This window comes from Ciona intestinalis, chromosome 4, assembly GCF_000224145.3.
Source record: "Ciona intestinalis chromosome 4, KH, whole genome shotgun sequence".
Lineage (NCBI taxonomy): Eukaryota > Metazoa > Chordata > Ascidiacea > Phlebobranchia > Cionidae > Ciona > Ciona intestinalis.
The window spans coordinates 65887-90716 of NC_020169.2; the positions used below are offsets into that span (position 1 = coordinate 65887).

At 34.3% G+C, this 24830-nt stretch overlaps 2 protein-coding genes and 2 long non-coding RNA genes across 4 annotated transcripts; 2 read left to right on the forward strand and 2 right to left on the reverse strand.

Moving 5' to 3' along the window:
- Window positions 1-32: 32 nt before the first annotated feature.
- On the forward strand, window positions 33-12439 carry LOC100176464 (isobutyryl-CoA dehydrogenase, mitochondrial). The gene is made up of 10 exons (XM_002126327.4): window positions 33-247; window positions 4875-4975; window positions 5320-5489; window positions 6773-6882; window positions 7767-7843; window positions 10582-10719; window positions 11028-11163; window positions 11360-11457; window positions 11652-11804; window positions 11924-12439. Exons 1-10 carry the CDS (start codon window positions 43-45, stop codon window positions 12074-12076), a joined length of 1341 nt encoding a protein of 446 aa, XP_002126363.2. The 5' UTR covers window positions 33-42; the 3' UTR covers window positions 12077-12439.
- LOC108949432 lies at window positions 9060-9725 on the reverse strand. The gene is made up of 2 exons (XR_001974694.2): window positions 9288-9725; window positions 9060-9203 (listed from the first exon to the last, which is right to left on the reverse strand). It is a non-coding gene; the product is annotated as an uncharacterized LOC108949432 (long non-coding RNA).
- On the reverse strand, window positions 12363-23617 carry LOC100186682 (mitochondrial dicarboxylate carrier-like). The gene is made up of 9 exons (XM_002125968.5): window positions 23486-23617; window positions 23307-23426; window positions 16551-16662; window positions 15199-15289; window positions 13633-13747; window positions 13473-13565; window positions 13197-13277; window positions 12924-12980; window positions 12363-12733 (listed from the first exon to the last, which is right to left on the reverse strand). Exons 1-9 carry the CDS (start codon window positions 23582-23584, stop codon window positions 12635-12637), a joined length of 867 nt encoding a protein of 288 aa, XP_002126004.1. The 5' UTR covers window positions 23585-23617; the 3' UTR covers window positions 12363-12634.
- Window positions 18656-20669, forward strand: LOC113474188. Its single transcript, XR_003395832.1, has 2 exons — window positions 18656-19638; window positions 20002-20669. It is a non-coding gene; the product is annotated as an uncharacterized LOC113474188 (long non-coding RNA).
- Window positions 23618-24830: the final 1213 nt, after the last annotated feature.

Genomic DNA, 24830 nt, shown 5'->3' on the forward strand with positions numbered 1-24830 from the left:
TTAGCAAGTAAGGTGAGGGGGAAGACTCTTCACTAGCACCATATGTTGTCTTTATTTAGGTATAATAAGCTACGGTTAAGCTGTGTTAGTGTTTATAACATATTTTTGTTAATCATGTTTAAAGTAATTAATAGTTGTACAAGATTGGCAAGCTATGCAAACAAATATACCAACAAAGCTAAAGTTTTTTATAACTTCAAATGCTTGGCCAGCTTTACCAAACGAGATTATTCAAGCTCATTGGATAGTAAGAAAAATATTTATTAAAATAACTTTTGTACTAGTGGAGAACCCTACCAATTATGCAATATGTTAGATTTACGGTTTGCGGTTAGTGGATAAGGGGGCATATGTACAAAATTTGCATATAGATAGAGATGCTCAAATGTAATCTAACGGTACCACCAAAGTTTAAAAAAACAGAACAGCCTATGACTACCAGTATCAGTCATACATGATAAAAAATAATCACCCACAAAGTAACATAGATGGTAACTTGTATGCTGGAGAGAGTTGTATAGAACGGGACACCTGTATTATAACAATTGCCGTTTTTCGGCCACACTAAGATAAAGAAAATTACATCCATTGAATTTACTTTTAGAAAAAAAGGTCACTTAACTTTGATCGTTTCTAGTTTGTAAACTACCAAAGTAAATACCCCAAAAAATCGTATTTGGTATAATAAATGCTTCATTTTTGTGAATTTATAAAAAACATTATAATATAATATATACATATATATAATATATATATACATATCACAAAAATAAAAAGATAGACTGCGCATCTCCAATGTTGTAAAGGAGAAAGTGATACACTCTCTCTCTTTAGTGGGTCGTTCCCATTTACTATTGTAGTCACAGGAATTGAGGGTGTTTTATGTAGTTTTTCTTCGTTTTTTGACTTAATTTAAAGTTATTGGGTAAAACAACTATTTTCTAATATATATATTTTTTTAACAAACCGTCCGTTTGAAGGTTTTTATTTAAATTTATTAAATAAACAAATTGCCCAAACAAGTGGTAAACTGTAAGCGTTAACCTACCAAACAACTAGACTGGCCTAATAAACTTGAATGGTTGGTGTAGTTTATGAAATAAACAACTAAAACTACTGTGCGCCCATCTTTTACAATGAAGCCCAACCGAAAATGGGGACGGAGTTGGCGGTCACGTGAATAGAAAAAAGAATGTATTATGGGTTTGGGCAGTTGCGCGTTCTACTCTTTTTTATTTCTGTGATATATATACACCGTCACATTTGAGCATCTATATTCGTTCACAAATTTTGTTTTTCATTTAAGGAGTCCCAGCTTTGAATTTTATTTATTTATAGTAAAGTGGGGTAATGAAAAACAATGGGCTACTTGGGGTAAGAAAGGACAACCCCCCTAGCCCACTAAAAAATCATTTTATCGCAAACAGCTTTTGTGGGTAAAAAGGACAACTGTCATTCTAGGTGGTATTTATTTTTTCGGTAAAACACAAAATACTAAATCAAACAAAAAATTGACAAAAAAAACTTTTTATGGGGTTTGCTAAACTTTTTTTGTAAGAAGGCCTTTCATGATAAATTTATTATGATTCCAGGTATTTGCTACATATTTAAGTACCTTGCTGCTGGTATATTTTAATTTTAAATTTTACGAACATTTCATACTTTTTTCTCTTGTCTTTTTTTTCTGTTTTTGTTTTTTTACCCCAACCAATAACCTTGTGATAAAATTAATTTTAAAGTTATGTATGTAAATTATTTTAATTCACTTAATAAATTAATTGATTTTAAAGGTAATTGAGTATCTAAAACAGATGTTTTACAGCTTTGCCCACATTTCTGATGATGTAATTTATGTTTTGGGTTAAGGCTGTTTAGTTACAGATCATTTTTATGATTATGTTGCTGAACTTAGTTTATTTTCAAAAGCCTTTATAATTTAGTTAAATCAAGTGTAATGCTCTAGTTACTTCTTGTAAGGATGTGCTGAGGTTGTAAAAGCTCGGGTTCGCCGAGCTTCAACGAAAGCTCGGCACGAGCCCGAGCACCTATGACGTCATTAAGGAGAAAGGCATACGAAAATGCGTTCCTATTGAGTCAAAAACCGTCGCTAATCAAAATACTACAGAACACGTGGTTTGCGGTTAAAGAGACGTCTCATTTCGTAATTTTTAATAAAAAATATTTAATTAAAAAGTTTTTATAACTGTTGCAGCCATTGGTGCAACCAGCGCGTTCAAAAAGGGTCTGTCATACAATAAAAAAACATCGTTATCTTATATCTTTGACGCGTTATCTTTGACGCAGATAAAAAAACATCGTTATCTTTGACGCGATATAAACACTTTAGATATTGGTTCTGCACATTAATATATCTGTTCTACTTTATGCGGAAAATTAGGATTAATATTACATTGTTTATACTAAATTAAAACCGATTTTTTAATAAATGAAACATTGGTGTAAGTTTTACGCATGTCCATCGTGGATAATGTAACAAATATTTAAGTCAGAATAACTTTGATAAACCATAACGATTTGTACACCACAAACGAGATTGTTGGAAAACAATCGCATTTTATTCCTTCTATACGATTGGTAGTTTGTGGATAATTTTTGCTTCTGATGATTAGTTTAAATGCAGGTAAATCGCGATTATGTGAATTTTAATTAATGCAAATATAAGAGCGAGGAGCGACGCTATCAGTAAATTGGAACTAGCAGAGATTGTAATATATATGATATTACTAAGTATCGTCCCTGTCGAGCTTGGACAGAAGCCAAAAAACATCGTTTGTTGGCACCGCACGAGAACCGGAGTTTCATTACGTCATTTTTCATGAGAATAAATTCACAACGATTGCTTTGTTGGTTAGGTGTGGAATGAATGCTATCGCATGCGTCTTCCTTTATATCCTACGCCGGCGCAGAGCGTGAACATGAGGCTCATACACGATGTTTTGATCTCGTGGTTGGTTAAAAGTGGGCACATTTCTCCCGATTGTTTTATTATAAAACGTCCTAATTTATAGTTATGTTGTTATAAGACAAGTGACGTAACAATTGAATGAAACATGTTCCAATTCCTAGCGAAAGTAATATTGAATGCGACGCGTGTTTTAGCACTTTCTGTCTGCGTGTTTGTGGAAATGGGGTCTGTCAACAACAAAACAGCCCCAATGGTTGCAGCAGTTTATTTATTTCATTATTAAAAAGTTTAAGAGTTATGAGCTTTTTATTTAAAATCAGATACAGAAACATTGCGTGCTCGTGTAATTTGACACCGGCTGTAATTCGATACGGGCAAATTCGCTGACGTTGCGATTCATTACTTGCCAGAGAGCATATTCATAAGGCTCGGGCTCGGCTTAGATTTCAGCCCGAGCGCCAAGCGTCAAAAAAGGAGACGCTCGGGCACGAGCTTTTGAGTTCGGGCTGGGCTCAGCACATGCCTAACTTCTTGTGCTTTATATAGGTTATGAAACTTATGGGCTTTGTTTTTAGTTAAATAAATGCTATTTGCGGGTAAGCTTATGTTTAAAAGGAAGTAGTGAAGCAAAAATGATAAATTATAAAATAAAAGAAAAGCTTTGAAACAAGGCTGTTAAAAGTATGTAGGAGATATTTTGCTTTCGTGGAAGAAAGAGGAAATGTTAAGGTTTCTGAGAAAATATTGCCGACGGTTTTGCCGACGCATTTGGACAAACCGTCGGCAGTTTATTGCTGACGATGTAGAAAAAAACGCAAACAAATTTTTTTTTTGAACAAAATATTTTCATATTGCAGATGCAAAATTGCAAAAATTACGGGCGATAAAAGCTAAAAGTGAGGTAATATAATACATATAGAAGTCGTATATAGCAAATAGAGTTAGGCGCACCGATTTCCTAACGCACCTGCGGTTGACTATATGACGTCATTAACGTCTTGTATACGTGCGGCGCATATGTTTTTTTCGGCGGGAATTGGTAACACGACCTTTCTCACAGCTGTGTGTAAAATAAATGTAATTTGCGGTAATAAATAGCCTAGATATGTTCCAGTAGTAGAACTGCTGTATATTTAGGATGTTTTCCTCAGCCAAGCGGCATGTTTAATACGGAATGGTAAGGAAGGATTCACACGTGGATTCATTGGATCATAATAGCGATTGTTTGACCTGGCAATTGATTACGACATAATAGCAATTCACACGCTGATTATTTGCGTCATAATAACGATTGTCCCCTTAATTATTTAGCCAGCAGGAGCTTGAAAACAGGTTGGATATTTGCCTTTTTACGTATGCGATCAAGTAAAGGATTGATACGTTTGCAATAAATACTTCGACCTGGGCTATGAAGCAGACAATGTTGGTAATGTTTCGTGAATTTGGTGTTAACAATAGGAATGTGTTGAAGTTGTAAAAGCTCAGGTTCGCTGAGCGCAGAGATTCAACCAAAAGCTCGGCCTGAGCTTATGACGTCATTAAGGAGAAAGGCGTATGAGAATACGTTCCTTTTTGGACGAAAAGCGTCGCTAATTAAAATCATTTAGAACACGTGGGTTGCGGTGAAAGAGAAGACGTAATGCAGCACTTTGTAATATTTCAATATAAAAAAAGTTTGGGAATTTATGTTTTTTATTAAAAATCAATCCAATTGTTATTCGAGACGGGCAAATTCGCGTTGACGTTGTGATTCGTGACGTCACGCCCGGCCTTGCGTTTTTTGAATCCTCGGCATATTGCCGACGTATTTTGAAAACTGTCGGCAACTGGTTGCCGACGTACTTTTATACGAGTCTCCAGGGCTGCAGTCATACAGAACAAATACATTTTAAATCGATAGGCCATAATATTTACCAAAATTACCACTTACCAATTTTTTATTATTTAGTGTCTATCGGATTGTCTGATGAAGTCAAGGAATTTCAGTTGCTTGCACTCGACTTTGCGAAAAAAGAACTTGAACCAAACATGCAGAAATGGGATGAACAGGTTAGGTATTGTAATCAGATGGTGATGCACTGGTTACATCAACTGTAAACAATAAAATGCTGGTTAAGGCTCAATGCTGTCATGGTAAACAGCCTTGCTTCCATTTGTTCAATAATCTTATTTTTTCTAATCTTGTGCCGGTATATATACTATAATCTGGTATACTATGTCAAATTTGGTATACTATGTGAATCAGGCCTATAGATTTTTCGAACGCACTTCACAGAGCTACGCCCCACAAAAAATGTTTTGTTTATATTATATATATATATTAAAAAATTATTTTGTAATATTTAATTAATATACTGAAACATACTCGCCTTTTCATAGGTTTTGTTTATTAGGGTCATTTTCCGGTAGACGTCATTAAAAGAAGCGCCAATTTGGGTTTTGGTGGGTTGTATTGTGATGAAAAGTATGGAGGAACTGGTTTATCTCGTTTGGCTACGAGTGTTATATTTGAAGCACTATCGACTGGATGTGTCAGCACTACAGCATATATCAGCATTCATAAGTATGTATTAGGGATGTGTCAATTTTCAAAAGATTTGGATTCGCACAAACCCGAATAAACAGAAATGCTATTCGCACAAACCCGAATAGATTGGCGTGTGACATTAGCAACAAAGTGTGACGGCAGCAACTTCACGGTCTCTTGCGTCACGTATGTTGTTGAGCTACTAAGAGTTGGCACTTTTATCCACTTAATGCAGGGCGCTAACTTGTTTATAAACGTAAACTCATTTGTATACCTAATTCAACTCGTTCGTAACAATGTAATAATGTAACATATTAAACTAGGTCAAAGCGTCTGATCATGCGACCACCGCATGTCATGTTTATCAGGCACGTGTAACGTCGAGGTTACTTTAGGTCACTTACGCGTCTTTTTAAGCGTCAACATAATACACAAATAATGCTGAAATATAATGTTTGTTTAATGGAGGGGAGGTAAAATTTATTCGAAAACAATTACAAATTAACCAAATAATTAATTACAAGTTCACTAAGAACTAATTAATAGTAATTGAGCCTGTAGTTTGATTTTTATCCGCTGTATCAGATTTTTTGGTTTTATTTCGTGAAGTTTTTAGGTACATTAAAATCTGGGAGTTATTGGCAACTGTAATTTACAAAATATCGGTATCAGTTTAAATAAAGTTGGCTCTACTGAACCTGTTGCAACAATTAAAACGCACGTTCATAGGGAGACAATTAAAACATCGTTAAAGCGTAGTTAAAAGAAGGTAGACTTCCCGTTTCTTTCTCACATCCCATTTTTTCCATTGTTAAAAGAATAACCTTACATCGTCTTCTACACATATATACGTGCGTAATAAATATTCGCACACGAATATCTGAGATATATGAAGCGCACCTGCCCATTGACTATGTCTTCATATTCATCTTTGAATATGTGCCGTACTGCCGTGTATATGTACCTCTTTCTGCGAGTATTCGCGTGTGCATTCGTAGCAGCATAATATCTATTGTTTGACCTGGCAATTAATTACGACATAATAGCAATTCATACAAAAAAACAGGTGTAACTTTGCCTTTCCTGTTTGCAATCAGGTTAAAGTTTGATATTTTTTAAATGAATACTTCATACACGCGTAAGGTAATACTCTTCTACTTTGGTAATTGGTGGAGAATGTTTAAGTTAGAAACTGGGTATGCCGTATACTCTGTAAATATTCTTAGGCATGCCCGAATACCCATGATCGGCGCCCATGATGAAAAATTAATGCAGGTAGTTGGGAATTAGTTGGCGTGTAAACTTTTTTGTTACAACAGTATGGTCGCTTGGATGGTGGATTCATTTGGAAATGAAAAACAGAAGAATAAATGGCTGCCTTCCCTTACTGCAATGGAAAAGTTATCATCGTATTGTTTAACAGAACCAGGTTGTTTAAAAAGTTAATTAAAGCACTTTCACTATAAACCAGAATTGCAGATTGTAAATTTTATCTTTTTAAACTTTTTTATACATACTGTTAACAGAGTTATTATTAATTTCTTGTTGATATAAATACTAAATACATCTTGGCTAAGGAGCATTTTAATAAACTTTACAGTTTTATTTTCCTAAACTAAAAATACTTTGTTTTTTTATAAATTAAGCCCAAAAGGCTGAGTAGAAATAACATATTTTGTTGAAGTGATTGATGTGACAGCTGAATTGTTGGTCATGTGAAATCATGACAAACATTCATGAATAACTATTTCCGCCACTGAATATAAATAACTTTTAGCTCTTTATTATTTGCTTGAAAATTGCTGTTCCAAGATATAATAAGTTAACTTTATTTCACCAATGTTCTGCATCCAACAACTTGTTGGCAACAAGACATCAGGGTTATCTGTCGTAGCATTATTATTTTTTGGTTGGCCATATAAAAAAGAATGATTATGTGTTAAAAAGTACCTAATCTTCTGAAGTCGCGAAAATTAGGCAATCAATGCTACAGACCAAACTTCACAGCCATGCTGAAGAATGTTTGTTTTATAACTAGATTAACAACAAATTTGAAGCTTTTTGGCAAAGACATGTAGATGTAATAACTAATGTGTAATAGTTGTTGCTTTAAACCAATAATCTTTATGGGTTGTCCAAATTGTTAGTCAATAGACCTACCAAAACATTCATCCTTGCATACCTGGTAACCAATAGGTCACGACTTGATCACTCAAGATGTATTGAATTGATCTGTAATAACTTATAAAGCATAAGAAACTAAAATTATTTTAGTTTAAATCTATGTAATATTTTAATATATATATTATACAGGCAGTGGTAGTGATGCAGCTGCTTTGATCACAAGTGCAAAGCAAGATGGTGATAACTACATTTTAAATGGATCCAAGGCATGATATTATTTTAATATATAGTAGTAATATATAGTCCAAGGCATGATATAGTATTTAATATATCGTAAAATTATATATAGTAGGGTGGGGGAAGATGTGACACTTTGTCAGAAGAGACTTTTTTTAATTTTCTTTTTACGGACCCCTATTTAATGATAATCAGGAAAATAAGGTTAATAAGGTTTGTTCGACAGTATTATTACTGCTTTATAAAACGCGTGCAAAGATGATTACTGTTTTAAATATTAAAAAATATTTCAAATAGAAACAGTATACTTTTAACAGGTAAAAAAATGCGAAATAGTGAGGTGCTATTTTTTGATGCTCGCTAAATCATAGTAAAACCGAAGAATTTTTTTAGTTTGCGTGTGTGAACGAATAAACTAGTTTCATAACTTCATAAAACAACCTTGAATATTTCGTAGAGTTTGATTTTGTCTCATAAAACTAGTTTTAGTTTTGTAAAAAAACACTGAGATAAAAGCATGAAGAAAATAGGCAGGGTTCAAAATGACTTTTTGGAATAAAACAACAAAAAATATCGGTTTAACGTTATATATATGAAGTTTACATGGCAAAGAAACTAGCACAGCCTGTTAAATTCGGTAGGTTAACTACAAGTAGCAGAATACTGCTAATGTAAATATATTTCAATTTAGAGTCCCAGTTAGCCCGTTCACATGGCCAAACGAAAGAGAGTGTTTTCCAAACTTGGCCAGTTTTCTTAAGCATCGAAATCGAATATTTTAATTCTCCCCATATGTACGCGATGCATTTAATCAATATTTTCACATAATTGGGAGTGATTTTGAATTTAGAATTACTACTGCCAAAAAACAAAAGTAGTCGAAACCACCATGAACACTAATTTGGTAATAAAATCTATTGTTCAAAATGTAATATTATCTAACTTTTTTCTCTAACTTACCACTTAGTCATGTTATAAATTGAAATAACTTGTTCCTGCTGAATCAATTTGTAATATAGCAAGTTCTTTGTTTTTAGTTTTATTGAAAAGCAGAACAAAACAGAACTCCATGCAAACAATAACAAAAGTGCATTTCATGTACAAAAGTAAAACAGAATCTGCTTTTAAAGGCATTTAAAGTAAGTGATAACTGCTTTTATTATACATATATGTACACAAAATACACACACATTATGTTTTACTATTACACTTGTTTGCAGTAAAGCAAGCCCAGTACTATGTACAATGTCAGTACTGCATATTATGTTATGCATGTTGTCTTTTTTTTCAAATGTTGGGTTTACAAACCACTCTGTAGATACATGTAATTCACACACTCTTTCGGTTTCCATCCTGCTTCTAAATGTACCGGTGTTGTCGACAAATTTTCTGCAGAACAAATTAAGCACATGTTCAACCTGTATTACATTACACAACACAAACTCACACTCATGGCCTATTATACAAACATACCTTCTACAAACTCTTGTTCCAGTAGTGATCAAGACACAAACTTAATGTGCTGCTCTCCACCATCCATTTAGATCATATTATTTCGAAGTTAATGTTTCAACATACAATTTTTTAGTTAAAAATTCATTATTTCAACTACATCTGCATTATAACAGTTTTAATATTAATTGTGCAGTAGCACCACACTTCCTTTCTTATTGCCAAACTAGGAGCATCATGTACAAACTATATACAGTACTATTTCTTATACTAAATGCGTTCTAAAGATAGAAAAACTTATTATTTCTAGCTGAAACTTTTTTTTGGTTGAAAACCATATATATTCAACTAGTTTATAACTTAACATTGTCTAAAACCTCGCTGCAAATAGTGAAACAAGCATCTGCAACCTTAAAGCTAAATATGAACTGACGCGCACGCTGTGAAATGCTTCTTTTTTTTTGAGACTTTTCTCGTCTGGACCACCTCGCGACTTGGTCCGAATTTGCTTTCTTTTTTGAAAAGCGGTATGCCTTATTTTTGGCCATGTGAACAGGCTAAGTGAGGCCTATTAAACATTTTAAACCCAAAATTTCAGGTGACCACCAGCTAAAGGATTACCCATTGGTCGTGTTCATAAAACTCTGATTTGGGTCTTGCTAAAAAAACTATGGGAACCACTGAGCTATAAGATACCGATATAATAAAAAGATAATATCTTGAAAATATATTCGAAATTTGGTCATTTACACTTGGTGATAGTTTATGAGAAGTGGCTTGTGCCAAAAACAGAGTAGTAATACCCAGTTTCATAGTTATAATCAATTTTCTGTTATTAGAAGTTTATACACATTTGTAGGATGCAATTTTTATCCATTGATGTTCGAACATTACCAATTGTTATGCAATAATATAATGTATAGGTAACATGTTAAAAACTATAGCAGTAGGACAAGAAAAAGAATGTTTAGACCTAATTTTCAAAGCATACAGTATTATTTTGTGTTATTTACGTATATTCCTATTTATAAATACACTTATTAATCAAAATTAACAATTATTTTAAATTGTCCCATCTTATCCTGTGTGTTTTCGAATTTGGATCGCTAAATAACTCATCGTGTGTTTTATTATATTTTCTTAAATTGGTGTCAATTAATAAAGGAATGATAGTACTAATTCGTGGTATTTCCCAAAAACCATATTCTATTTTGATTTTGGAAATATTTGGCAATATGTGCTTAAGTGTCCCATCTTTCCCCATTGTACTATATATAATAACACAGATAACTTATATTGGTTTCATGCTACACAGTCCTTTATCAGTGGTGCAACTGTGAGTGATGTATATCTGGTTATGGTAAGGACAGGGAAGGAAGGACCAAAGGGAATTTCAACACTACTTGTGGAGAAAAATACGCCTGGCTTAACTTTTGGCAAGTCTGAAGTTAAGGTAATTATAATTAAAGCTAAAGAGAAGACAGCAAAAGTTAATACTTATGATCACCTATTCATACCGTGACTGCAACCTGTTATACTACCCTGTCTATCCACCAATAAGAATTTTATGTCCGTTTATAATTTAGACAACCCGTTACGCCGTTAGTCACCACAAGATTGAATCAATTACTGTTAAGTGTCTTTCCAAGAATACATAGCCCACTATGGTAGCAACTACTGTGCTACCGCACTGGTCTGATATCAACTTGTCTGCTTTATTGCCAACTTACATTATATGACTGCGTGTCATTTGTGTTACAGCTAGGGTGGAAAAGTCAACCCACAGGAATTGTTAATTTTGAAGATTGTGTTGTACCAGTAGAAAATCGGATTGGTCCAGCAGGAAGTGGATTTAATATCGCAATGAAAGGTCTTAATGGTGGAAGAATTAATATATGTAAGCATTACTCGTAAAGTTCATGTAATATCCACTTAGTTAGGATATATACGCTTTAATTAACTGGAGATAGTAACCGGTGAAACCTTGGTAACATAACCTTGATGTAGATCAACCAGAGTGACAGATTAAGAAACACTGTATTTTGAATTATTTTTATTTCAATACTTTTGAAATAATTGTTTTCTTATCTTAGCATCCACCTCTCTTGGAGGAGCACAGAAATCTTTTGAACATGCCAGAGATCATTTGTCTGTCAGAAAAGCATTTGGAAAAGAACTTCTTCATAATCAGGTATTGAAGACCAACAGTGGGAATCACTTTTCATCCTCTGATTTCTGACACAAAAATGTTTAAAATATCTTAAGTTATTAATAAATCTAGTTTTGTAACTATACATAAAAGTGTTGTCAACAGTGAGTCAGAGGTTGGAAAGCATTGACTGGCTCTAAATATTATCACAAGTTATACAAATCGCTTTTTTACAGTACCTTCAGTATCGTATGGCAGAGATGGCAACTAAAATAACATCGTCACGATTTTTAGTTCGTCAAGCAGCGCAAGCAATGGATGAGAAACATCCAAATGCTCCAGCACTTTGTGCTATGGCTAAATTACACGCAACAGATAACTGTTTTGATGTGAGTTTGTTTTACCATGATTGTGGTTGCGTAACTGCAAGTGCAAGATGAATAATAGCAAAGATTTTGTTTAATGTTGACATGGTTGGATCTCAGGTTGTAACTCAATTTATGTGTAGGTTTGTAATTCTGCTTTACAAATGTTTGGAGGATATGGTTACTTATGTGAATATCCTGTGCAACAATTCGTCCGAGATGTCCGAGTAAACCAAATACTAGAAGGCACCAATGAAATCATGAGGCTTGTCATTGCAAGAGATACTTTATACTAAATTCTTAATAAAACTATAACTGCCAAATTGTATACACATCAGTTTCACTGTGCAATTGTTAAGAGGCAAAAGACATGTTCGTACATTATATATTTATTAGAAATACTTTTTCTTATTCTTTGCATAATAATGAACAGTCAGTACATTGTATATTATGTAAATCTCCGAGTATGCCAGAATTGTTAAGGACATTTTTGGGCTTTTAGTTTGTCTTTTATGCACACTTTTCTTTATAAATAAAAATTCTGATATGCTTGCCATACAAGTCAGGAATGACACAAATACAACCTAATTCTGCAAATTTATTTCAATACAAAGAATGCAACATGATTTAAAAGTGAAATAAAACAGCATCGCAGAATATATTAAATGGAAAGTATGAGGCATTTCATGAAATTTAAAATTCCATCTTAAGCAAGCAAAAAAACAGTTTGCTTTTTTTAGCATCCGATCATTACTGTATTTCACTATACAAAAATGATTTGCGGAATTCATTATAAGTCAAATCTTTTAAGCACGTATTAGTTCTGTACAAAATAGAAAAGGACCATGTGGTTATTAAACAGGGTGTTTTCCAAACCGTAAGCGTAGTTGTTCTTTAAAAACCCATATCAATATTGTTTGTGGTCCTAAACGAATAAAAGCTGGTACAAAACCCTGTAAAATTATTGTAACAATATTAGTAATATAAGACTACGAATTTTTATTAAAATAAAAACCCTTTCTTTAATATTTGGTTTCATAGGTAAACACTTAAGAAGCTTGAATTTTTAGTTTTTGAGACCAATATCATTAAAAAAGCAGTATTGTAAGTTGAACTTGAAATTTAAATTATTAAAAAACTTACTTTAAAAAAACTCAATGGTCCTTGTTTTCCTGTTTGCACGACGCAATCCCAAATCCCCTGCAAATAAAAAAAATATTTTTCATTGATGTTTATTTTAAAATAGTTGTGTACTTTATTTGCTTTTTAATAATTGCACTGTTCAAACTACTTTTAAAACAAGTTGACAAGATGTTGATTTTTCACTGTTAGTTTAATACTATTACAATTCATTACAATTCTAACCATAGTTTTAGACTACTTAAGTAAAATCCATATAAATATTAATTTAATTACCCGATATTCGCCTTTTTTAGCATTCATTAGTCTCGTTTTCATAACATCAACTGGTTGAGTCATGGCAGTTGCAATAGTTCCCTTAAAAAAATCTATTAGTAGTTAGCGTGAAGGCACTGGATTTCAGTGAAATTAAAGAGTAAATGTAATATATTATAACAGAAATATAATGGTTAAATCAGTGTTAATGCTATAAAAATAAGCTTGGTATTTATTTTTAAGACCAAAATCAAATCAAAATAGTGCCTTCAATCTAAAACAGATTAAAAGACTTACTGCCATCATACTTGCTGTAAGATGTGTGATGATATTGTCTTGAAAAAATGAAGTTTGAAGTAAATTTTCTTTTATTTGATCATAAAATGCAAGCTGTAAAAAACAACAGATCGTAAAACTAAACTTTTTAATTTTATTTCTAAATCCCTAAGATTTTTACCTGACCATTCGTGATTAAAACTGCTCTAGTAGATGCCATGGTAACTCCATTAAAAAGGGTTGATACACCTTCTTTAGTAGCAACTTGATACAAGCCATCAAACACATGCTTATAACTGTAATTAATATATTATACTTTATTTAATATTAAATGCCTATATAACAGTTAAAGTTGGAATTATATATAACAGTTAAAGTTGGAATTATTAGATCACTTAATTAGGTAATACTCTGAGAGGATTTTAATTTTAAATGGCCCATTACAAATCAACAATAATTGTATTCTAAACCTGGGTAACTAACACCACACAAAATATTCAACTTTCAGTAGCAGTGGGACCAGTGGCAGAGAGCATGGGCGAGCGGAACTCCTGCCAGTTTAGGAATTCACTACTCTTATTTAATGCACATGCTGACACACATATAATGACGATGACAATCAACAGATTAATTTGTAAAGAAATGTGTTAAAATTTGACTTCTATTTGCGCAATCATGTTTATTACAACATAACATCGTATTGTCTGTGAATATGCCGCAATCACACCCTTTCTGATTGATCAATCAGAAACAAAAGAATCTGGAACAACTAGCATTATTACATGTGATAGAAAAGACGATCGCACAATATGCATGGGATATGGGAGTATTTATTATAGGAACATTTCTCTTTTTTTCTTGATTGCGACTGTGCTTTAGGCATGTAAAAACGAAATCGGGCAAAAAAAATATTGGTTAATAACCTGCAATCATGAACAAGAAACCGTAACTTATGATTGCAGTTAAACGAGAACAAAAAAATATGATTGCAGTTAAAAAATACAGATTACTAAAATCATGTGAAATATACTAAATTCACAGTGGTGTTTTATTTTTTTGCTTATACTTTTAACAAACTTTCTTCAGCTGCCCACCAATTGTGCTTTTTGGTTATAAACCAACAATTTCTTGTGCGGTCCTGAACGCTCCTCATGAACTTAATTAAAAACGTGTCAATCATGTTTCATCTTTTCCCAATCAAAGCCAGATTACAACGACGATTTCAACTTGCTATACTTTTCCGGGTAAAAACAAAGTTTTGCTTATGAAAAATAGCTGTTTGCTACGTCAGACATGCACGAATAGGCAACTTACATATACGTTTAGGTTAACATGATAAGAATTGTTATGCACTTAACAAAGTAAATAAATTCCACACTACTAAGATATTGAGCAATATTTCATATTGAGCAATGTTAAACGATGTTAGTCATTGCGATGAGTGTTTCTGCCACATAAAGGGTCAAACCATTGTGTTAAGATACATCTGAACCAAATTGTGTTTGCGTGTACGCCGCACTCCCACGTAATTGCAAAACTCTACGCCGATGAGTGAAATATTTCAAAACTTTTTTGATAAGTACCGAAAATAAATGAAAACAAAAATTTATTCATTATTGGAAGAACCGAAAATAAATGAAAATAAAAATTTACTCATTATTGGTAATAAATATTGTATAAATGTTTGAAAAAATGTGCCCATGTAAAAGGTTACAAGGTACTGCATTACATAAGCTATACTACTTACTTTCGCCTTAATTCAACTGGAAGTTTTATGTCATTTTGCATTCGTACGTTTATCATGTCGCATGGTGTGCCAACCACACCACCCATAAAACCTGCAATTATAATGCTTTATTTGCATTGTGAAGCAACCTAGAACAAAACAACCAGGAGTACCTGATTGCCAATAACGTTAAACACAGCATGTAGATTTACACTTGGTCAATATTTGGGGGTGCTGACAACTAGAGGTCGGATGATATTTATGTTTTACCGATAACTGGCATCGGTCAAAATGCGCGGATAATACACTGATATATAAAATAGTAAAATTAGATCGGTCGGTCTCTACTGAATCCAGACAAAGCGTGTGAAAAAGATATTTTTTAGCACGATGGCTAAGCCGAGTGATAATGACGTTTTCAAGGAGAAACGCTACGCGAGTCGTACCTGTTTAGTCAAAAAAGCACCGCTAAATAAAATCATACAGAACACGTGGTTTACGTTCAAACGCTGCTTGATAAAGACCGCAAGACGCGTTTTGTGAGTTCCAAGGTGGCAAGATGCAGAAATCATATAAAAAAATGATAATAGTAATAATTGTTAATAACAGAAATTTTTATGTGGGTTAATAAGAAGCTACATTGTCAACCACTTAGTATTCCTATCTTTTCTCCTATGTTCCAAAAAAACAGCGTTTTGGCTTCAAGCCAACGATTTCTCGTGCAGATCTCGGACCGCAGCGCACCCACGTCCTGCCCTGATCAAAGCACGATTGACGCTTCGCTCATCTCGTGCGATTCGTCTTTACAAAAGCAAACATCCACAATGAACAAAAATTCATTAAACATAGACAAGCTCGCTTGACTCAATAAATTTTAGTTGATTCTCTTTCTTCAATTTTAATATTTTTCACTCTCGGGTTTATTTTTATACCAATCGCATAAGGAAACTTCCCCTTTTCCTAATTGAAATTGGTTACCCCAGGATAACACGGCCATGAAGCCCTGCTGCGCATGACGGAATATTGTTAATTAACGTCAGCTGTTCCATTTGAATTACTGATCGTAACTACGATATTTTAAGTGCACACATCCTCCAGACAAACCCACATGGGATATATTTTAGGCGCGCGCGAGTTTGCACTTCCATTGTTTATTTTATGGGAGGGTGTGCAAGCACTCCCCAGTGTCCGCCCTTGCATGTGAGTGACTTATTAGTTAACACTAGGTTGGGCTAATCACCCAAATTGTCTTGCCCAAAAACACACAAGCAATGGTAGCGGCAAAAGGGCACCAACCACTTTGCTATTTAACCGGTGATAAAGTACGCACAGTTACATTATACCAAAAAAACTTAGCTTGCTGATAGTTATACCTCCAATAGAAGCAAGCAACATTTTCTGGGCCATCGTTGGGTCCTTGCCTTTCTTTATCATTAAAGGTTTCATAACATCATAAAACGCAAACCTTGTCATTGAATACGTCAACTGTGGATAAAGTATTAAATGTGATGTTTAAGACAAATCTCAAAAATATTTTTTTTTTTTTTAACTTTTTTTAAAGTTAGATACGGAAACATGGGGCGCTTGTGTAATTCGACATCGGCTGTAATAGGACACCAGCTGTTTGTAATTCGCTGACTAGTCTCGATATCTTTTAGCAGCCCAGGAGACTCGTATAAAAGTACATCGGCAATATGCCGACGATTTAAAAGACGAGTGGCCGGGCGTGACGTCACGAATCGCAACGTCAGCGTGAATTTGCCCGTTTCGAATTACAGTTGGTATCGTATAACACGAGCGCCCAACGTTTCGTATCTGATTAGACTGATTTTTAATAAAAAAACATAAATTCCTAAACTTTTTTATATTGAAATATTAAAAAGGGCTGCATTACGTCTTCTCTTTCACCGCAAACCAGTGCTACTTCTGGAACATATCTAGTCTATTTATTACCGCAAATTACATTTATTTTACACACAGCTGTGAGAAAGGTCGTGTTACCAATTCCCCCCGAAAAAAACCTATGCGTCGCACGTATACAAGACGTTAATGACGTCATATAGTCAACGCGTAGGTGCGTTAGGAAATCGGTGCGCCTAACTCTATTTGCTATATACGACTTCTATATGTATTATATTACCTCACTTTTAGCTTTTATCGCCCGTAATTTTTGCAATTTCGGGTCTGCAATATGTAAATATTTTGTTTAAAAAAATTTTTATTTGCTTTTTTCTACATCCTCGGCAATAAACTGCCGACGGTTTGTCCAAATGCGTCGGCAAAACCGTCGACAATTGCCGATTGCCGACGTCAGTCTCCAGGGCTGTTTTAGTCACTTAATTTTTTTGTTTTTTAATATTTTTCGCTCTTGCATGCAACTCTATATATAGCAATAGCATAAAGCTCGGCCCAGTATTCAGCCGAGCGCCGAGCATCAAAAAAGAGGTCTTCGGGCACAAGCATTTCAGTTTGGGCTCTGCACGGCACATCCCTAATGCAGACCAATCTACATTTTCTTTATCATAACTTGCAATATCTTGAATACAAGTTGTAATTTTGATTAATGCTGAACTATTCACATGTACCGCAGCACCGCTACAGTGTCAAATAATGGTATCGTAACTAAAAAAATATCAGTATTAGTGGAAAAAAATGTGCTGTATGTACTGTATGTGCTGTATTGTGGTATTTAGAGTTGTCGCTATTAAGGCGGGTTCACACTACAAGCGGTAAAGGCGCTGCCGATGGGAGAGAGTGATTGTCGGCCGATATGTCTGCCGACAAAGTATTCACACACAAATGTAAAATTGCCTGGTATCCTGTTCTGTTTGGCGTAAAGTTAAATAATAACAAAAATAAATTTAATAGTTTTAGCGTAAATACGCGATAAAAGTAGAGCAAATTCCCAGGAAAGAATATAATTTTGTTTAACGGGCATTGGATTTTATAAATTTCAACGCAGATGGCGAATTTATCAAAGAATTGGCTAATGTTATATCTGCCTCTTTATTCCATATACTTTGGTTTTAATTTATTATTTTTCTACAAAGTAATTGTGTACCGTGTAATATTTAACTGTTTTAATTAGTTTTTGTTGGAAATTCTCTTAACAATAGTCACAAAACACCGTAACAAACGTTGTTTTTAATATTATTACGCTAAATTTGCAATATAGTATTCCTGCAACAGAATACACGAAATAAAGTGTTCTAGGATATTCTAGAATACCTAATTATTCTGTAATGTGCATCCCTAGTGATAAACCCCTGCGAGCTTCTACAGGAATTAGCAGACTGTACGGAGGAATTTTGCATATTATAAATATATGTAACGCTTTATTCTCGTGTCGCCACAAAACAACAGTCGATATACCACTGGCTTCAGCTTCATGTTTCCTGAACCTTAACAGCTGCGAGTTACCAAGTATGTTACTTTGTGGGTGACTATTATTTTTTGGTGGGATTTTTTTTATTTTTTGCTTAGCTGATAATTTGGACAACCCATTAGTGATCACTGGGTTTGAGCAATTGCTGTTAAGTGTCTTGTCGAATGACAATCACACTCACAATGGTAGCAGTGGCGGGCCTTATACCCATTAGTTGGTGTTGTTTTTGAAATACAGAAAAAAACACTGTGCGTCTATCTTTTACGATGGAGACCAAGCGAAATGGGGGCGTTGGCCGTCACATAAAAAGAAAAAAAAATGTATCACGGTTTTGGGCAGTTGCGCGTTCTGCTCTTTTTATTTCTGTGGTGTATGCTGGTTAAGGACTGAAGATGTAATTTTAACTTATAATTAGAGCACGACCGATTATCGGTTAGCCGATATATCGGCCGCATTTTTAGTGATTTACCGATCGGCAAGAGCAAAAAATGACCGATATTTTTGGCACTAAGTAACCAGACGGCCAATGACGTTTTTATGTAAGAATTAATGCAGAGCGATAGCTTGTTCATAAACCTAAACTCACTCGTATACCTAATTCAACTCGTTCGTAAAAATCTAACGTATTAAACTAGGTCAAAGTGTCTGATCACGCGTCCACCGCACGTCATGTTTATCAGGCGCGTGTACTGTGGAGGTTACTTTAGGTCACTTACGCGTCTTTACGCGTCAGCGTGATACACAAATAAACTGCATTAGCTGATAAATATAATGTTTGTTTAATGGAATTTATTCGAAAAAATTACAAATTTACCAATCACAAGTTCACCAATAACTAATTAATAATAATTAAGCCTGTTAGTTGATTTTTATCAGCTATATCAGATTTTTTTGTTTTAATCAGTCAAGATTTTTAGGTGCATTAAAATATCGGTTATCGGCAACTGAAATTTACAAAATATCGTGTACTTGATGATACAACGCGTCAATATGAAAACCAACTTGCCTCAGTTAAAGCAGACATAGATGCGATGCAAAGAACTTCGGTCAGGAATGAAGAAGTTTATAATAAATCGGTTGGTATTTCCATTATTTCTTTCAATTACTCATAAATACTGAATTGTTGGTGTTTGTTCTGGCAATGTAATTTTTTAAAGCTTTTAGTTTAGGAGTTTTTGTATTTATTTTTGCATAAACCCATTTTTTTATTATTTACTATAGATTTAATTTATGTTTGGGCAGTTTTTTGTTATTAAAATTGATGTACTATATTTTCAGTTTATCTTGCCTAAAAATGATTCTCATTTCACCCTTGTTACCAATGTAGAATTGCCAGAAGATTACTTTCTGACTTATAATATGCTTGGTAGCAATAACATACATACATCAAATGGTTGTTCAATATTTACCCATTTTCCCCACATTAATTTCATCTTCAGTTAAACGAGTTGGAAACTGATTTAAATCGTGGAAAAAATTTATATCAGTCGGTCTCTAATCTTGAATACAGGTATTAGTTTTGTTTAATACTGATCATTTCATATGTTTCGCTATAGCGTCAAATATCGGTAAAAGCTAAAAATATCGGTATCGGTGAAAAAAATGATATTGCTCGGTCTCTAGATTTGTTACGCAGCCGGCACAGTAAATAAGTTTCAGACTACTAAAATATTGAGCGGTATTACACTTGCAAGTTAAACTATGTTACATTGCGATAAGCGTTCCTGTCACATAGAAGGTCTAACTACTGCCTTAAGATACTTCCCAATCAATGGCGGATACTTGGTCAATATTTTGGGGTGCAGACAACTAGAGGCATGGACGTCGATTTCCGGGGTGGCAGGGGTGGCATGCCACCCCAGTTTTAATGCCCAGCGTGTTAGAAAACCTAACGCTGTATTGGCGCCGTCGCATTTACACGATTAATTTAGTTCGAAGTAAACGTTCGTTACGGTCAAAAACGTCTCACCGTATGGTTTTGCAACATTAAAAATGGCATTATGACGAAATACAGCTTATTGTTTCGTTGGGAATGGACTTTAAACTATAACTGGCATGCACCATACGCATGCTTTTATAAAGTATGTTGAACACGCAACAATGGGGCTTTGTTTATAATAAAAGTATACATGAAGAAAACAGGATTGTAAAAGTTGTAAAACCGGACGGTGATCGGTTAATTTTATTGAAAATCTGGACGTAATATGTTTTACGTGCGTCTGTCACCCAAGCCACCAAATCGTGTTATAAACCGTCTTACTGACTAAAGGCACAGTCTGGTGTGGCCGCCTTTGGGGGTAAAAAAGGTTGTTAAAGCAGCGATCTAGTGTTTTGTTTGTCGCGTGTTCGTAATTATCAGGTAACGAAATCTCTCCAGTAACAAACCTTGCCGTGCTGCAACTTGAACATTTTGCGTTCAATTGTTACTTCACAAGTTCTTATTACAACATAAATATTAATTATAACGTTTTATTACATAACAATTGGAAGGAATGTGCCCACTGCCCAACCAGCCACGAGATCGAAACATCGTGGGTATAAGCGTCACATTTTTACGCTCTGCGCCGGTGTAGGAAACAAAAGAAAACGCATGCGGTAGCATACATTCAATACCTAACAAGCGAAGCAATCGTTGTGAATTTATTCCAGTGAAAAACGACAAAATGCAACCAAAGCAGAATTAGCGAGCAGCCTGTGTTTTATAACTTATATGATTTATATAACATGTTTAATCTTTTGGATTTTAAAACAGTGTTATAAAATAACAAGTGTATACAAATTTTAAATAACATATTTTATTGGTAAAATCGATATCTTGCAATTGGTATTTACGAAACTCTGATTTTCGCGCGGTGCCTAAAAACGACTTGTTTTTGGCCACTGTCCAAGCTCGGCCAGGACGATACTTTGTATTATCATGTTGCAATTTGCGCTGAAACAACAATTGTTTTCAAAAATTTTAATAATTTTTCAAAAGTATTCTGACTTAGTAGTCATTCTTACATTTATAATCCATGATGAACGAGCGTAAAACTTTTCATTTGTTTCTACCGATTTACATACGTCGTTTAAATAAATGTAAAGGTTCCATGTGACAGGATTTGTGTTCAATGTAATAAAGCGGGTGTTGGGAAAATGCATATTTTTAATGTTTGCACGAACGTTTCGTCATTTTAGCTATTCGCGGGTGTTCTCGCAGGGTAACCGATGCGGTTAAAATAGAGCGCACATTATACCGTCAATAATTACTGAACTAAGAAACCAAAAGGTATATTGTTGGCCGGACGTAGGGATGCACATTACAGAATAATTAGGTATTCTAGGATATCCTAGAATACTTTAATTCGAATCTAGAATTCCGAATCTAGAATTCCGAATCTAGAATTTTGAATCTTTTTATATTTATAAGAAAAAAAATTTTTACCCACAAAAGTCAGTTTATTGACCCTTTCATAACAGCCTTGTTGGATCTTGAGTTGTAAAATGATCAAAAATTGTACTATTGAGTAGTTTTTGCGTCATGAAACGTATAGCAGGCTATGAAAAGACGTTACGAAACGTTTACTCTCGAAAGTCCCACAAACACAAAAATATTTTTTTTCAAAGTTAATAAGTTTCAAAAATTGTTAATATAGTATATAAGATGACGTGTAATGACGTCATTAAACAGAATACCGAATCCCGTAATTAGATTCGGATACAAAAGGATTCGAATCTCACGGATTCGAAATTCTGTAATGTGCATCCCTAGCCGGACGTAAGAAAGTTAATTTTAATATAAATATAATTTTTTTCTGTTACGGACGCTTTTCGACGATCCGGACGATGACGTTATCACTGATAAGGGTTTTTTTCTAAAACCCTGCTTGAAAAACATACTACAATAAATATTTATCTGTAATAAAATTATTTATCTTAAACTATTGATAACACGTCCGCACACACGCGCGAGGCACGTGCACCCACACGCGAAGGTCGAATGTTTTCTCTTTGTTTACAACCCGTTTTCCGCAGCCGTTTTAAAATGTTTTGTCACCACAAAAAATATGAATTTCATTAAAAAAATCAATGCCTATGACTAGAGGTTGGCCTAAATTTACATTTCACCGATAATCGTTATCGGTCAAAATGCGCAGATAATACACTGATATATAAAATAGTTGGTGCGAAGCGCATGCGTTCTACTTGACCTTTACGTATGTCATAGTTTAGCTGTGCGTCGTAGTTTAACGTCCACGTGCATCGTAGCATAGCATTTATGTGTGTCATAGTAAACGTTTAGTATTCACGTTGGTCCTTCCTCCAAAATTGTTCAACAAAAGCAACACTAAATTTTAGTTGCTCCTCTTCCTTCAATATTAATATTTTTCGCTCTCGCGTTTATACCAATCGCATACGGAAATTCCCGTATTCCAATTGAAATTGGTTACCCTCGGTTAACACAACTATGAAGCCCTGCTGCGCATGACGGATTATTGTTAATTAACATCAGCTGTTCCATTTGAATTACTGATCGTAACTACGATATTTTAAGTGCGCATGTCCTCCAGCCTAACTCGCGCGCAGTAGAGATTTTAAGCGCGCGAGTTAGCACTTCTATTGTTTATTTTATTGGGGGTGGTTGCGCACCCACTGGCACCCCCAGTGTCCGCCGTTGATCCCAATTAAATTGTCTTTGTGTGTTTGCCCTACTTCCACGCAATTGCAAAACTCTACGCCAATGTTAATAATACAACATAACAACCTGTCTGCCAACAGAAGCACTTAATCCATTGTACAATGCAGTTAATCCTTGTGATCTAATGATGTTAACCGCCATCTGTGTTCCTCCAATTCTGGTTCCTTGATGAGTTTGTAGATGCACCTGGACAAATATAACAGGGATTACTATTCACTATTTAGGTTTTTAAAACAAGTTTTTACCTTTAACAAGTCTAAAGGATGGGTACAGCATGCTGCAGCTGCTGATGCAAGTCCACCATGATACCACTTAGAAATGCGTTTCGTATTATCTAACTGCATTGCCCTGCGAAAATATTCACTTTTGTTAATATGATCTATACAGATTATGGTATATTTGACTGACTAACGAGTTATGCTAAAAAACAGGACATTTGTGTACAGTACACTTTTATCAAAATAAAAACAATACTGCATTTGTCACGTGTCGTCTGTAACATATCAAAGAACATAGAAATCAGTTTGTAACATATGGCCACCACAGAAATAAAATAAGAGTAGAAACATATGTTTAGGCAGAGATACATAAACAGAGATACATTGTTTATGTATCTTTGGTTTAGGTATCTATGGTAGAACCACAGAAATAAAAAAGGGTAGAACGCACAACTGCCCAAAACCCACAGAAATAAAAAAGAATAGAACGCACATCTCCAATGCAGAGTCGTATAAACACCGAGTAGTCCAACTGCCGTCTATGTGTGTCCAAAATAGAGCAAAAGTGGTGACTTTGACAAAGGGTTTAAACGAACTTGTTAAGTTTTGTTTGTGTTTTCCTATTGTGGGAAGGTGTAAAACAGCTTCTATTTACCTTACCAAACATTTTTTAGAAAAAATGTATAAATTTAGCCGCATTAAATGACTAAAATGTCGCAAATCAACCGCTTCTAATTCTAATTTTTGACTTTTTTTGACACAGAAAACAAATAACACATGTTTTTTACATTTTTCAACCTTTAAATTTGTTTTTAGGCCCAAGTTTTTCTGTAATTTACCGAAAAACATACATTTTCCCTATACCTACTGTGTTATTTTGGACCCAAATTGCCGTTCAATTTGTGTTTTACGTAACGGGTTGGACTACTCGGTATTTCTATGGCTCTGCTCCAATGTTGGCAAAGGAGAGAGCACGATACACTCTCTCTCTTTTGCGGGTCGTTCCCGTTTACTATTGTAGTCAATGGATTCAAGGGCGTTTTAAGTAGCTTTTCTTCAGTTTTTGACTTGATTTAAAGTTATAGGGTAAAACAACTGTTTTCTAATACACAAATATTTCTAACAAACCGTTTGCTTGAAGGTTTTTAATTAAAATTATTAAATAATTAAATTTTCTAAAAAGTGGTAAACTGTAAACGTTAACCTACCAAATAACTAAGCTGGCCTAATAAACTTAAATAGTTAGTGTAGTTTTTTAAATAAACAGCTAAAACCTCCTAAAACTACCATGCGCTTATCTTTTACAATGGATACCAAGCGAAATAGGGACAGAGTTGGCGGTCACGTGAATAGAAAAAAGAATATATCACGG

What these genes read in the sequence shown, in the direction of transcription:
- LOC100186682 (XM_002125968.5), bottom strand. Translation starts at nt 23,584, where the DNA reads ATGCAGTTAGATAATACGAAACGCATTTCTAAGTGGTATCATGGTGGA. An exon ending in ATCCTTTAGACTTGTTAAAG is followed by an intron (nt 23,427 to 23,485) that starts GTAAAAACTTGT and finishes ATATTTGTCCAG; the next exon opens with GTGCATCTACAAACTCATCA. An exon ending in TTTTAATCACGAATGGTCAG is followed by an intron (nt 13,566 to 13,632) that starts GTAAAAATCTTA and finishes TGTTTTTTACAG; the next exon opens with CTTGCATTTTATGATCAAAT.
- LOC100176464 (XM_002126327.4), top strand. Translation starts at nt 43, where the DNA reads ATGTTGTCTTTATTTAGGTATAATAAGCTACGGTTAAGCTGTGTTAGT. An exon ending in TTGGCAAGTCTGAAGTTAAG is followed by an intron (nt 10,720 to 11,027) that starts GTAATTATAATT and finishes TTTGTGTTACAG; the next exon opens with CTAGGGTGGAAAAGTCAACC. An exon ending in TGGTGGAAGAATTAATATAT is followed by an intron (nt 11,164 to 11,359) that starts GTAAGCATTACT and finishes TTCTTATCTTAG; the next exon opens with CATCCACCTCTCTTGGAGGA.